General features: G+C 33.7%; 1 protein-coding gene across 6 annotated transcripts in view; it reads left to right on the forward strand.

Annotated features, from left to right (window-relative positions):
- The window catches only part of CEP128 (centrosomal protein 128), a 133,568-nt gene that overhangs the window by 60,307 nt on the left and 57,238 nt on the right, over positions 1 to 16,023 (forward strand). For all 6 annotated transcript variants that reach the window (XM_065063757.1, XM_065063756.1, XM_065063758.1 and 3 more), the window contains 2 exons: positions 2,802 to 2,861; positions 4,531 to 4,723. In XM_065063757.1, the coding sequence (XP_064919829.1) occupies positions 2,802 to 2,861; positions 4,531 to 4,723 (253 nt within the window). The remainder of the gene's footprint in view (positions 1 to 2,801; positions 2,862 to 4,530; positions 4,724 to 16,023) is intronic.

Raw genomic sequence — 16,023 nt, forward strand, 5'->3', positions numbered from 1 at the left:
TATTAAATTGGCATTGTACACTGCCGAGAAGAAAGAAAACACAGTCTGACAGCTTGTTGCCATGCTCACTGGCATTGTGAGTCTATCACAAGTGCTTGGCCTGCTTGCTTTTTAGCCTTAGCTGTAACCGCAGAGTACGCTCAGATTACACCTTTTTGTCTTGCTATTTAAACAGAGCATGCTTTCTAATTTAAAGTCATGGCCACTTGACTGGGCTAGGCTGCTTTTGAAAAAGAAATTTTCAGCATTGACACAAAGTCCATTATATTTTAAATATTTTTTTATTTTCTGTTTTAAGCTCGTCTCCTCACCTGTTTTGGTTGAAGGTGTGCAGAGAAGTCACTTTGTTTCAGCCTTGTAACATGGTAGTGCCTTTTTTCCCACTTACCTCTGGAGTTGGGATGTTTCAGCACACAAACAGATAAGAAATCTAAGAAAATGTATTTCACAAACAAGCTTTCTCCTCTGTATCCTTACAGATAAGTCTTTTTTTATTAAGTCTTTGTGATCTGCTGTAGTTGCCAGGTTCTTGTCCATTAACCATAATGTCTTGGACTTGCTTCCCAACTCCTGCAGAGTTTTTGTCTTCTGGGTAAAGTTTTGCTGATTCCTGTTTTCACAATTCTCCTTATTTATCCCCTTTGACCATTTATCACTAGCAAAGTTCAAACAGATTCAAATCTGAAATTTTGATTGGACAGCTAATGTGAAAACAAATGTTACACAGTTTTGTGGTGTCTGGTCTGAATTTTCTTTCTTGAAGGTAAGGGGTTTCCTTTGTTATATTGTTCCTCTGCCCAGTACTTTAGGTATTGCCAATGTTTCTAAAACGTTTCTGACAAGTTCTTTACTTCAAGAAGTTACCATTGCAACTGAGGTGAGCAAGTAGGAATTCACTGGATAAATACTTGTATTCAGACAACTTAGACACCAGGCTTAATCTTCTCTGATTAAAAATGTACTGGAGTTTTTATAATCACCACTTACTGGTGTTCTAAGCAAAGAATTCCACATATTTTGTTCAGATTTATTTTTCTAATCAGTCTTTTGTCGTATGAAATCTTATGCTTGCAAATAACTACACCAGTTATTCTTAGACTATAAACTGAATACTGCCTTCTTTGAATGTGGTTGCACAGAATGAGGTTTGCTGCCACGAAGTCTCAACTTCTGAGTGTGCATCACTTTGTGAAGTTGTGGTCAACTTGCCTACTAAAGCTTTTCTTTTCAGCTGTGTCCTTATATCGTGATAGATGTCACGTAAAACATATGTATTTACATAATTAGATGGTGCTGTTTAGGCACCTTTGGTCTCAGTTTTGTTAATAAAGCCCAGATAAATATAATACCTCTTAATGAAGTATTTACAAAAATTGCTGGACCACGATTAAAAATACATAAAGACTTGCTAAATTGCAAAGTATGGTAAATTAAAAACAAAACCCACAAAAAATGTTTAAATTAGAGAAAGGCACAGTGTGGTAATCATGGGATAGGACCACAGGAGATAAAAGATGAGCTGGGCATAATATAAGTAGCTTACTTAATATTGAATGGATTTCAGTTGAGAGAGCTGTGTATGAGACTTTTTTTCTTCTTCTTGTGCATCACCTCAAAGTGGGGAAAAAACCTTGTACATTATCACTACCTTTTTAGTATGTGCTATAGAAAACATATGTAAAAGTACCTTTAAAACAAGTTTAACATAGTTCAGTTTGAATGCAGAAAAAAAGACTTATCACGTTTTCTCATTGTATGAAGTATTAATGAAGCATTCCAGCCCAGTTTATCTTCTTTTTATCCACTTAGTGAAGATTTCAGTTTTCTTTTTGTATCTATCAGATGTTCAAAGCAAGAGATTTGTCATTTTTCTGAAAATACTAAGACCATCATAACGAAGCATAATTTAAGGATTTTGGGGGTTTGTCCTTTTTTTTTTTTTTTTTTTTACTTTTTGATAAGACATTTATGATGCTGCATATAGTATTTCTGTAGATATACTGATAACAATTCAGTTACTAATGACCATTGGTAATACTAGTTCTGGTTTATGTGCAGCCACTATTGTTCTGCAGAATGGAAGAAAAAAGAGTTGAATGACTTTGTAGCTGGTCTTTTCTTAAGAAATCGTCATTTTGAAGTAGAGGCTGATTGTATTATTTGGAAATAATGTTATTTTCAAAAAAGGACAAACAGTTTCAAACCAAGAATATATACCTTCATGCAGACCTATGTTCTGGGGGTGTTTGAAACACATTATCGTAGTGATTCTTAGGAGAAAACTCTACAGATTCATAATACAATAACTTATTTTGTTGCGACTGAAGCTGCAACTTTAAAAACAAAAAAAATTGAATCAGTGGGTTTGCATAAGTGACAGAACGAGAAAAAATGGCCTCAAGTTGCACCAGGGGAGGCTTACATTGGATGTTAGGAAAAAATTCGTCATGGAAAGGGTTGTCAGGCATTAGAACAGGCTGCCCAGGGAAGTGGTGGAGTCACCATTCCTGGAGGTGTTTAAAAGGCATTTAGACAAAGCTCTTAGGGACATGGTTTAGTGCTAGAGATGGTTGGACTCGATGATCCTGAGGGTCTCTTCTAACCGAAGTGATTCTATGATTCTATACTTTTAAATGTGACAAATTTATAGTTAAATAGTTCTATTAAACCATTTACAGATATGATTTCCAAGCTGAATTTTTAGGAAACAATATTTATTAGATGATTTATTTATTAGACTCTCCTTTTTGTGTCTAATTCCTTTTTTTATGCCTGTTTCTTTCTCCCGTACTATTCCATAGGCAATATCACTTATGCCAACGGTTCTGAATGATCCTCATCGCTGGTTAGCAGAAACAAAGGTAATAGTCAAACCTCCTGAAATTTTACTGAATAAGCTAATATCCAACATTTGTAATTATTCAGCTGAAAGTGTGTTTGAAAAGGCACTTCAAAGGGAAAAGGAAAAACAATAGCATTCTGTTGGCAATAATTCTGATATTCCCAGACTGTTATTTCAACTGGTGGAATAATTTTCTGAATTTTGCTATCAACAAGAAATAGCTGTCTCTATAGCAAAATAAATAGTAATGCTGTTTTTACAAAAAAATGCATTGAAGTAACTGCAGTGATACCCTTTAGATCTGGTTCAATTATTTTCAGTCAAGAAAAACATGAGAATGTAGTCAACAGGTTAAGTTTCTCTTACAGGGTTATAACAAGGCAAGAATGATTTTAAATAAGGCTGTTATTTATTAAAACTAAAGGGTATTAGATTGGATTCTTGGACAATGAATTATTTTTCTTCCCCCTTTATCTGAAGCTTTTGAACACTGTAATGTGGGTGCACACGTGCTTGAAAACTTCTTCAAAGTGATGACTGGTAACTTAACAACCCTTGCCTTTCATTTTGCAGGTTTCTTCCTGCTCCCCCGACTCACACGCATAAACATATTTCTTATCCAGTGTCTTTTAAAAGGAGTAAGTTTCTCCTGATCAAAGTGGTTCATGAGAAACTATAGAAGACATGCTTTTTTTTTTTCTTCATGTAAAAAAACCTCAAAGCCACAGGAAAACTGACTTAAGGAAAATTGCAACTGTTTGGATGTAAGATAATTTAAGCTTATTGATGATATATGGACTATGTAAGACTTGTAGATTAAGAGAGACTGCCACTATAGATAGCAGAGATAAGATTGGAATCAAAGGAGAAGTATTATGCAGGGAGTATTTTCTTCATTTTAAATAAGTGACACTGACATATTACTAAAAAGACCTTTCAAAGAGCACCTAATAATCATTTGCATACATTTATCATCTAAGTTCCTTTAGCTACTAGAGGGAAGTCTAGAATGAATGACTACCTAAAAATCCTGCCCTCCCAACCCCCCTTTTAAAATTTTGTTTTAAGTAGGCAGTGAAAGTATTCTTTTTTACCACTTCTAGGTTTACTATCTTGACCATGACCTATCTTGTCTATGAGCTTTTATCTTTTTCCTCTGCATAAATCTTTAATATTAACATTTGCTGACCAGAAAGGGTCAGTGTCACTTTTTTTCAGAATGGATAAATGCTTTAAATTCTATCAGCATAGAACAGAGACAGAAAGGTGTTCTGAAAGGAAGGAGTATCTCTTGGTGCTTGTGTGTATGCTGATTCAAAGTGAATTTCTATACTTGCCCTAGCAAATTTATGATCCTGTTTAAAAAACAAAAAAACCTAGAAAACAAACAACAAACCAAAAGAAACAAAAAACAAACCAAACAAAAAAGCAACAACAAAAAACCCCACAAAAAAACAAATCTGCTTATTACTTCTTCACAGCCAGTTGTTAGCCAAAATACATCTGTCTTTTGAGAAGGTCAACATATGTCATCTTAATATATCTGAATGTCCCCTTTTATTGTTGTTATTCAGTAATAGGTACAAATAAGTAACCTGTGACTCAAAAATAATTTGATCAGTTGATATTTATATATTCTTTTTTGCATTAGAATTCTTTACTTTTTATTGTCCCTTTTTTTAACATAGACCAAGCTTCAGTGGCTGTGTGAGGAGGTAAAGGAGAGAGAAAGTAAGGAAAAAAAGCTGCGATGCTACTTACTGCAGAGCCGAGAACAGCTCAAGCACTTTACACAGTTGAAAGAGGCTGAACATCAGTCTCTCTTTAAGCAGATAAAAAAGCAAGAAAAACTTCTGGAAGAAGTTCACAGAGAAAAAAGAGGTATGTTGCTGCTTTCATTTTTGTTAATAAAAGGGAGGAAGAATTTTAAAATTTTACTGTTCCTGTGGCACATTTGGATGTATTTTATCAACTTTCTGTCCCTAGGTATCATTGTCTAAATGCATAATGGTATAATAAAAAGCATAATGTAGCTGATGTTGAGAATTCCATAACCAAAGGAACTGGAGCCAGACGTTTTTATATGAGAAGAGGGAAGGAAAGAAATGTCATACGAGGTTAATTTTTGGCATTAAGGCATAACATTATCTCAAGATGTGCACTGGATGTTTTGAGAATATTACCTCCCCAGGGCCTGTGCATGTGTGTATACCTGGTCACACTCTCCCTCTAAGGTACTATCCCAGCAGAAAAGGTTTCTGAATGCCTCAGGAAAATGTGGATAGCTGGGAATCTTACAGGTAGAGCTAGAAGGAATTTGATCAAAGGAAAAAGAGGTGAAGCCAGTGCGTGAAAATGGTCACTGAGAAAACCAGCTAAATGACGCAGGGCCCAGAGATCAGAGTTTCCATATTGAAATAGATCTTTGGTTCCACCTCTTTCATATAAAATTTTATTGGAGGGTCTAAATAAACCTGAAAAAATGGAAGGCTTCATGATGAGGAGACTGTATTTTAACATCTGTAAGAGTCTGTTGCTAACCTGAACTGTGGAGGAGAATAAAGTACTTCCATTGAAAATTTGCAGGTAGGTAAACCTTGAGAACTAACAACGTGCTGGATGGGTTGATGTAGTGTACACATAGGGCTGACTTGTCATTGGTTTCATCTTTTTATGTAGTATGTTAGAATGCTATTTGCAAACCTCGAAGTGTCATGGTGCGATCTTTAATTGTATTCTATGGCCTCATTTTCTAAAAGAAGGCATCACCTCTCAGGTTTTGTTTTCTTGCATTTTCTTTAAAAACTTTGTTCTGGCCTTCTTTCAGGGCTCAATACTGGTAATGGTGGGCTATTTTTTCTTGTCAAACAGAATAAGTACTCTTTTTAATCATTTTATTAGCAGTCATTTTGTATTTAGATTGTAGACTCAGATTAGATGAGAGTAAACTTTTAAGTGTAGCTATAGTTTCTTGTAGCTGACTTGAATATTATTGAAAAAGTTTTGTGAAATATTGTAGCAAAAATTAAACAGTAGCAAAACCAAATAAAAACATTCTTTTAAATATTTTATAGAACAATGCAGGTTATTTGCTTTACTAGAATAGTAAGATCCTATCAAGATTTTCTTCCTCCACTTACAAAGAAGTTTGAAAGAGAACGTGCTTTGATCTTTCAATCTTGAATGTTTCTGTTGTTATCCTTCATTTGTTTAATATATCTCCAAGACCCTGATATAATAGCTTTTTAGTGTTCTTTGATTGCATAATTATCCGTTAACATGATCTCCCTGAGTCCTTATTTGCCATTTTAAATTTTAAGTGCACAGGAAATAAAGCAAACCTTATTCAGTTTTTAATTCTACTGTACCTAATTTGGTTTAGGCTTTGTGGAAAATTTAACAGCCTGTATTTAAATTCCAAGCTATAGGTGATGTTATCATGGGAAATGATTAAACTGAAGAGAGTAGTAAAAAGTAATGCTATTCACTGAGCACAAAAAATAGTATTTAATCTCATACCTTCCAGTAATAAGAGCCACTTCTTTATTCCCTATAGGTATACTCAGTTCCATTTGTTACTTGACATATTACTATTTCTGTAATTCTAAGTAAATTATGTTCTCTTCTGTCTACTTCTAGAGGCAGCTGCTGGTTAAAAGTAGGTGAGAAAAAGGAAATAAGTTGTGTACTTGTTGAAGTTTGCTTCATAACACAAAACAGTAAACATGCTTTAAAATTCTACCAAAAATAGGATGACAAATAGGACTTACAAGGAGATAACAAACGGGCTGCTGACAATGCAGGCAGGGTTGGGTGTAAGGCCTGGGGTCAGGATACGTGCACATACTGAGCATCCAGAACCACGCAGGTATGAAGACAGCAGCAGAGAAAGGTGGGTAGCTTTGCTGTTGGTGGATTTTCCCAAAACATCCTCCTTGCTGTCTTCACTTAAAAGTATTCATATAAGATTTTTTAAAAATATTTCTGACTTAAACAATTAATGGTAATGATGTTTACTGTTTTATAGGGAAGTAGGGAGTCATGAGTGTTTGTAGGTAACTATAAGCACCTTATTGGATCTTCACACTCAACGCTTTTTAATAAGATAGTTTGAAACTTGGCCATGTGATGTGGTAGAGGGTTTTTTTGGTTGGTGTGGGTGTGTTGTTTGTTTTTGCCACAAAAAAGTGTTGGAGGAGGGAAACAGTTATTTCCATTTACAAATAAAATTATTTATGTACACAGTTAAATTTGCACATGTGAAGACTATGCTTATGACTCAATCACATTTTAATTTTATTAGATCTAATAGTCAACAGGTTTTGTGGATACAGTAGAAGTTATGATTTGACCCAGAAGCAGTGTGTTTGTTTAGCTTTAGCTGCTGTGGTGTCACAGGCTTTCCAGCAGTAGGTTCTCTACTCTTAATAGTATTCAGGACTCTAAAATGAACATTTACCAAATAAATAAATAGAGACGGAGAAATGAAATACAACTGAGATTTACTACAGGTATTCTGAGCCCAACTTCCTGGTATTTCATTCATTTGATAAGATAGCTGGCAATTACCAAATAACTGATAGATGTTACAGAAGACATAGTATGGTTGTTGTCTGTGTAGCATTCAATGTGGGACTATGTAGGAAATGACTAATGTAAATGTGATGATTAAATATAAGAATTATATATAAAATGGATTTTCAGTCAAATTTGGTGTAGATGGATGAAAATATTTTCTGTTCCATTTGGAATGATGCAGACTGTAGGTGGAACTTTTATCAGACTGATTCTGTGAATATCCATGGATGTGGCTGACTGTGCTCAGCAACACAAGCCATTTGTCTAAAAATACTGCATTAATTTAAATTTGCATAAATCAAATTATAAAAACGAAACAGAGAAATTGTATTCTCAATAATTTACTTTTTTTGTTTCTGTTCAATGGATCTGATACTATAGCTTACTTATGTTTTTTAGGGGGAAAGAATAAAAATAGAGATTTCTGGTGGACATACCAAAAGTAGGTAGGATTAATATTTAAACTGCTTTATTGACAAATATGTTTCAGGAAGTTTTGTAAGCATAAATACATCTACTAAAACTCTTAAGTACATAGTTTTTTTGCTTTTTTCCTTCACTGGAGCATTTGTAAATATCTAGGGAATTGTAGGCTTTTGGATCCTCCTTGTGAATTTCTGTGCAAGTGTTAACATTCTCACAGTTCTACCTGTGGCGGCAAACCATCTAAACTGTCTATGTGGTATAATCCTGACAAATAGAAGTAAGATAACAAAGTTGCACAACAACATTGATCCTTGATGTCCCTTCCAACCTGATATTCTATGATTCTATGACTGAGGTAAGGTTCATGAATGAGAGAAGAGTGAGTGAAGGAAGACAGTAATGTATAGAGTTTTATGATTGTTCACAGAGTAGCAGGAGTTTCATGGTTCTCTCATGATCCCTCAATATTGGCTGCAGTTTTCTTCCCTTCTTGATAAGTGTACTGTCCTGGAAAGTTGAGAAGACTAGCAATATAATGAATACCTAGGAACTCAAGAGGATGTGGATTCTAATTTCAGATTTGCAGGTTTGTGCTTTGAATATGGTTCACTACTTAACAAGTTTTTTCTTTAGCATGTAACCCAATGGAATATTTCAGTAAGTAACAACTTAGATAAAAATTTCTTGGACTTCTTCTGAAGAGATTTTGATCTCATAATCAAATTGATTTTAATAGCACTGCACTAAGTGTTCAGTGTTTTAACAAAGGGTACAACGTCTGAGGAAATAAAAGGTATAAATTCCAGTTTCTTAACTAAGTTTCATTTGCATTCTGGAATCACTGAGCTTGCCAGTCTTACAGATTTGTTTCAAAATTAGTTCAAATCGCAAGGATCTTACTATCATTAGAGAGAAATGTTTGAAGGCAGGAAAAATACCATCTTCCTGAATTGCTTCCAAGACCAGCCCCAAATTTCTTTGGATTATCCAATTTTATATGGTTCAGCCAGAGTGGGTAGTCTGAAAAGCTTATCATACAAATCAATGAAAGTCTATATTTGATACTGGAAGCACCCATTGGTCTTACAGACTTAGATTTACTTCAGTTGATGGCTGGTTTAGTCAAAGTATCTCCTCTGTCTCTTCTTCCAGAATAGGACATCAACATTTTTGGAAAACATAGTCAAGGTGCTTTCTACAATTTTATTTTTATTTTTTTGCAAGGAAAAAATTTCCATTCACACCAAACCACTTAAATATTTTACCATGTCCACTCCCTTTTAATTTTGTAATCAAACTATCTCATCTGTAAATAATAGTAATTTATTTCCTCTTTGCGTGTCTGAATTCTTAGTTACTGATCATGAATACTTTTAGCATTTATTTTTTCAGCCTACTTGGGAGTTATTATCTTGACCATATGTTCATTTCAAAAATATATATTAACTAGTTGAATAGCATTGACTGTTGAGCTCAGGCCCTGGCCTTATTTACCTATGTGTGTTCCTTTCTTTATCTTTCCATCTTTGTATTTGTGAGATTTCAGTAGCTTTGGCCATATTTGTTAGTGTGCCAGGATATTTATAATCTTGAATTTAGTTCTGGAGACAACTAATACTGTGTATGTATAGTGAAGAGTAGTTGATTGGAAGAAAAAGCAGCATTAAGCTGTAGCAATTTTTTGTTTGTTTGTTGTTGCTTAAAACCCTTTAAAATATTCTGGATATTGTAATTTTGTAATTGAAGGTATTAACATTGTGGTTGTAGGTAACATGTACTAAATACTTTAATAAATATTTACCTTTTGTACAAAAGTATATATTTTTCTATTTCATTAAGGCTCACTTATACTCTGGGAAGGAGTACAGAGAGCAAACTTAGTTTGAATAGATCCTGAAATGTAACTATTCCAATAAAAATCTTTCTTTGAATATACTGAAATGTATAGAAGCTAGATGTGGTGTGGTATAGCAGTGAGACATGGAATCTGCACAATTCTTTTGTTTCAGGATAATATCCTGCTGCTTCAGAGAAGACAAGGATAGTCAACAAAGAAACATTGTTTTGCAAAATAACATCTGATGTATTTGGCAAGGCTGAATGCGTTCTCTGGTTATAAAGCCGTGTTAGGAAGGCTGTGGTGATGTAAGAAGAGCAGGTGCATTTCTCTGGTTTACTTAGAGTCACACATGATGCAAGCCGTATTCTGTACCACTTCTCAGCATCTACAGTCTATAATCATGCTTATATTATTACATTTTTAGAATTACTCTGATGTAGATTATACTGCTAAGTAAGGTATAAGAAGGCATTGATTCTAGTCCTGAGCTGGATGGGGTAGTCTTATGTTAGATGATTTTGTCACAAGCACAAACCTATGCTGGGCAAGTCTGTGGTGTTAGGCTTTATGCATTAAGTTTATCATTCATTCTGTTTTGATTCTAGTTACCTTCATTGTAACAAAGAGTCAGAGGCAAAAATATTTTTCTCTGCATTGTCTTATATTTGAGGGTACAAAATTGAATGAAGTTTTTAACTGTTCTAAGCTATGGTGTCATCTCTTTTAATCATACAGTTAGCTACCAGTTTTATTACTTGTGAAGGTAAATTATGTATATTTTACAAAGATTTTGGTAAGTGATCTCTGAAGACATTATTTTAATTTTGAGGGATTATTATTTTTAGTTAGGTTCAGTGAGGATTTTTTTTTTATCTAGCTGCTGTGGAAAATGTAGGTTCAAAGAAGCTGTTGCATTAAAGTATATTTAAATGTAGATAAAAGTTGACTTTGACAAAATCTCATCTTCCAAATTACATATATTTTTAAGTCAGTAAATCAGATTTTTGAGTCGAGAACCACTAAAGCAGAAAGCATAAAAGTTCAAAATACAGAGACGATCCACTAATGCGTCAGTGCAAATGCGCTGACACCGAGCAATCTCTGTTGCTTAAACTGAGAAAAAGAAGAGTAGAAAATTGGGCATCAGTGAAAATCAAAATATTGTAAAACCTTTCTGTTATGAATTATGATGTTTAATAGGGGTCTACATGTATTGTTTTGAATACAAGCTTTGTTCTGCCCTTTTGGCTTTGTTTCTTTCTTTCTCATTTGTTTTCTTCTTATATTACTTCATATTGTCCTTGTATGACAACACAGTCCTTTCTGTGGCAGCAAGGAACATTGCAAGGTATTTTAAGGTCAACTCTTGTTGAACAGTAAATGGAAACATCAAGTAGAGAAAAATTATTCTAAGCCTACTTAAAGGAAAGAATCTGAAGGGTTTCAGAGGAACTCTTCGTAATACATGTTTTTCATGGTGAGTTTCAAAATGACAAAGTCAAAATATAATTACTGTTAAAAGAATTAATTTCTTCTTAATAGTGTTCTTGCCCTTTAAATAATGTTTGGGTTTTTTTTAATGTGATGGGGGAAGGAGGAGGGAGGACTTCTAAGTGATTTTAAACTTTGCCAAAATGAACCTGCTTTCAGAGTCTTAGAGGAATGGAAATAAGCCCAAATAATTTGGAAGTCTTACCTTTTTTTTTATTTGGAAAACTGGAAATATCAGTCTGGAGATGCATTGCTCTAATTATTTAGTATTTTATACAACTGTTTTTGTTTGCCATTATCTTTTTATGCACTCATAAAAACATGGCTACCATTGTGAAAAGTGAAGGTAAGAGATGGGATCAAACTGTAGTTGTTTCCAAGACTTTGATTTTCTTTTTTTCTGTCTTTCTGAATCTCATACTTTAAATGCTTATCTGAAACTTACGTACAGATTTATAGTTTAGAAAGCATGATGTGTCCTTTAAACATTAAATTGCTGAGTTTGTAGTGCACACTAATAGTTAAGAGAATAAATTTATTAGTTTTACCTACACATACTGAAAATTAAATCAGAATTAACAGAAGTACCCTGGGGGATGGGGATATAGTGTATATTAAATAAATAGAATTTATTATTTAATATTTGCTTCCTTTTGTGAATGATGACTTTTTTTCTTTAAACCAAGCTAAAGAGCTGATGTTCTAAGAACTATTGGGCTGTTAAAATGATGGCATAAGAGTGTATATAATCACAGTTTTAACATTGCTTTAACACCATGTAATAAAGAGAATCTTATAAACATCTCAACAACTTCATTAGAACTCCTTGACTTAGCATGGGAAGCATTGTCATGCTTTCATGTTATATAGTGTTTCCATACCAAATCAGCATGTCTGATTTACAACTATTAAAAAACAGCAACAAAAAAACCCACCCAGGCAACCAACACAGGCACAGCTTGTGCCTTGAATTTAGTATTTTCCTGAGAAGTACATAACAGAAACATGCTATCTGTCTCTCAGTCTTTATTAGGTAGAAATAACGTTCCCAGGAAACTCTTTAATAACCGGTAAGATGCCTGTTTAATTAAATAATATGCTGTGTTACAGGAAATGAAACTGAACCTAGGGCTCTGTGGTCCTCCCACCTATTGCCATAGTCAAAGTCATTTTAGTCTAAAATACAGATGAATCATGTTGGGAAGTTGAGCAGAAATGAAAAGCAACTTACTGTCTAAGGTTTTTAACAGAATAAAGGTATTGAAATTGAAAAAGGTGTTCAAAATCTTGTAGATTGCTATATGTTCAATGTCTTTTAAAATCAGAGCTAATGTTATGTTTTTGCTTAGGATTTATTAGGCTGTATTAGAATATTTATTTCAGTGTAGTTCATTGATATGTTTACAGTTTTTATATCCTTTCAGCTGACATGATATTTAAAACTTTTTTTTCTTGAAGGGCGCGCTAATGATATTGTGTATTTGCAGAATTGAAACTTCAGTCCTGTTTCACTACCAAAAAGTTTCTCACTTTGAGAAGAACTTCAGTCACTAATAAAAACAACTCTTAATGTTGACTGTATACAACAAAATAGTTTTAATTACAGAATAGACATTTTAAAGTGAATCTGTGAAAAAAGGAAAACAAGCTGGGTTTTTTTCTATATAAAGATTAAATTAACTAAGTGGTTAATTAATATTTGCATTGTTTTCCTTCTAGTGGTTTAAATATGACAAATTGCTACGTTCTAACAAAGGTAATAAATGGCTGAATCTGAAATTCAGCTTTTGTTTCCTGCACTTTTGAATGAGTCTCCTTGGTTTTGGTTTTACAAAATAAAAGAACACACAAGAACTGTGCTTGATACTTTTAAATTTTAAATGCTTTACAGATTTTGTAATTAAAAACATGTTTAGGGATTTTGCCTTTTCAGTCAATCAAGGCAAGCAAATTAACTCTATAGTTCATACAGTATCAATGACTAGAACAAGCTACATATTTTTTTTTCCAAATAGAAAGTTCTTTCTCTAATTTATTAAAAATCCACTTGTAATAATGGGCACTTAAATTTCAGTCTTCTTTGTTGTGGGCAAAGAGAGTCACAGTGTTTTTCTTGTCTGTGTATATTATGTTTTTAGCAGAAGGTCATAACATAGTCTTGGTCATGATTTGCATACATTTCCCTATTTTATAGAGGACTCCAGTTGCAGGTTATTAAGCACTGTTATTAAACATTGTTGCTATAAAATAGTGTTTTCTTGCTGGACAGACACAGTATCTGAGTCGTAACATCCTTGCTCCAGGTTATGTAAAAAAAAGGAAGGAGAACTAAGGATAAAGCTGGGTCTTCTTTTTCTTGGTCTTTTTTAATTCTAGAGCACCTTTCTACTCTTGAGAATTTATTTTAAAATACAAACATTTGTATTGCAGTACTTATTTTCCAGTAGTTGACCAACACCTTTTTGCAACATTATGTACTGCCAGTACGTAAATTTGTTTGACAATACTTAAATGTAAAATTTATTCGCCATATTAAATTCACAATTCTTACATGTTTAAATTTGATTTTGTTGTGGTTTTGTTTGTTTGTTTGTTTTTAGTGTATGTGGTAAACTGAGATGCCACTAGAGAAAGAAACAAAGTACAAAACCAAGAATGTGCACTCATTGAAATATATGCATACATACATACTGCATCAATGCATGTTGTACATACTTCAGCTGCCTGGGCAAAAAGTTTGTCTTTCTGATTTTAATTGCAGATGACAACTTGACCATAAATCATTACTTTCTTTGTTAGTTTGAAGCTCTAGCATTTTTCGGAAAAGAATGTTTGAATGTTGTCTGTATGGAAAAACATTTCCATTTGCAAAGTCAAATGAGCGGACAGGATACAATTTCTTGCAAGATACTATGTCAAATGGAAAATCCTAATGGGAGCATTTTACTCAAATGCAGTGTGCTTAGAATTCATGGAGCACATTTTTATCAAGGAAGAGTTCAAATGACAGAATTAACTTAGCACAATCCTGAGTATGATGAAAGACTGTAAAATTGCCCAAATATTGTTTTGTAATTTCAGGATCAGAAACTGAGTAAGTTGATGTTTTAAAAAAATATAATGGAAACTTTCTGCCCCTCAGCAGTAATGTATGCTATGAAGAGCGTAATGTTTTTTGTAGAGTTGTTACAGTTATGCCTTTGAAACACATTTTTCAGCACAGTAGTTTGGCTCCCATGACCTTGGTAAGAAATGCTGTGACTTTCAAGCAGGTTGAGTTTAGAATGTTCCTCTTGTTTCAGTCTTGAGGTGGGTCAGTGCCAAGGAGGCAATATTGTGGGCAGTCAACCGTGTAGTTTGCAAATAACAGAAAAGCTGAATTTCGGTTCATTTCTTGGGGAAGGCACTGTGGTGGCTTTTAGCTGAAACGATGGTTTCTAGAGACCTTGTATAGAAGCTCCTTCTCACAAAGTATTCCCCACTCATAGAATGCTGTCAATAAAAGCAATTTTTAGCTAATGACTACTGATGAGATGTCTGAAGTAGTATCAAATAAAGGTGAAACCTTAAGGTCCAAAGACTGTACTGCTTAGATTGAATATAACTCAATATAATAGAATGATTGTCCCGGGGTTTGTCCATCTGTCATCTTCTCTTAGGTTGATTTTGCTTTTGACATTTTGATGAAGATGTAATCCATGCTAAAAAGTGAGATTATAAAATATAAAGGGTTTCTATATGGCTTTACAATCTCATTCCATATTTTTTCTGTTAAGAAATTTTAAAGAACTGGAAACAATCTAAAAGGGTAATTTTAAAATTCAAACAATTTTGAAGGGAAAAAAAAAATCTAACTTTTTTTTTGCTTACAGAGAAATTAATTAATCTTAATGCTCAGTTTACAGTAAAAAAACTAGGTAATATTTTACTTTGGAATATACAGACTCCATTATTGAATTGGTATATTAGTTGGATGCTGTCAATCAACACAAGCATTTAACTGCATGAAGAACTATTACACTGAGTAGTTTCATTAAGGTCTCTGTCCTCCCAGTTTGAGTTATTGAACAAGACTAAGGGCACATTAGCAGATGCATATATAGCATCTGAGAAGATGTATAGTGGGAACAGCAATAGTATTAGTTAATTAAGAGCGGAAATTGGGGATATTTTGAGGTAAGTAGGAAAAAGGAAAATTTCCTTCAAAAGATAATCTCTTTGCTCTAAGGAAAGAAGCTCTTTCGTAATTATCACCATTTTACAATTTATCTAGTGGGTAAATGTTAAAAAGACTATTTAACTCAAACTGTCAGAGGCGACAATCTTTTGCCTTTGAAGTCCTTGAACACTAGCTCGGGTCGGACTGAGGAAGGAAGTGGGTTCAGTCATGATCTTACGGCTGTATGGTGGTCCACAGTTTCCCTATCAAGTTCTTAATGAATATTACAAATTACTTTTTACCAGGAGCATATTTAAATGGCAGAGAAATTAGTTTTTTAGATGCCTTGCTTTTGTCAAGGCGTGGAATGTGTGATGAAACTTGGAGGAAGTTATCATTACAGAGCTTGATGTCATCCTTGTTTTCAAGGAAGAAGAGAATTCCTTTTCCAAGACTGTAGAGCTGATGCTTTTCAAGTGTGTTAAAGGGTATGTTGGGCTATGTTTCATTATGAAAGTGGCTTCTTAAGTAAGGGTAGAGTGTAAGTATTCTGCTATATCCATGCTTATTCTTCTTGAAATGCTTATTCTTCTTTAAAGCTGGAAAATTAGGAATACTTCATTCTTGTACAATAAGGCTTATGTACACAGACTGGTTTAATGACCATGAACTTTTGATATATCACCT

Source organism: Columba livia, chromosome 5, assembly GCF_036013475.1.
Source record: "Columba livia isolate bColLiv1 breed racing homer chromosome 5, bColLiv1.pat.W.v2, whole genome shotgun sequence".
Taxonomy (NCBI): Eukaryota; Metazoa; Chordata; class Aves; order Columbiformes; family Columbidae; genus Columba; species Columba livia.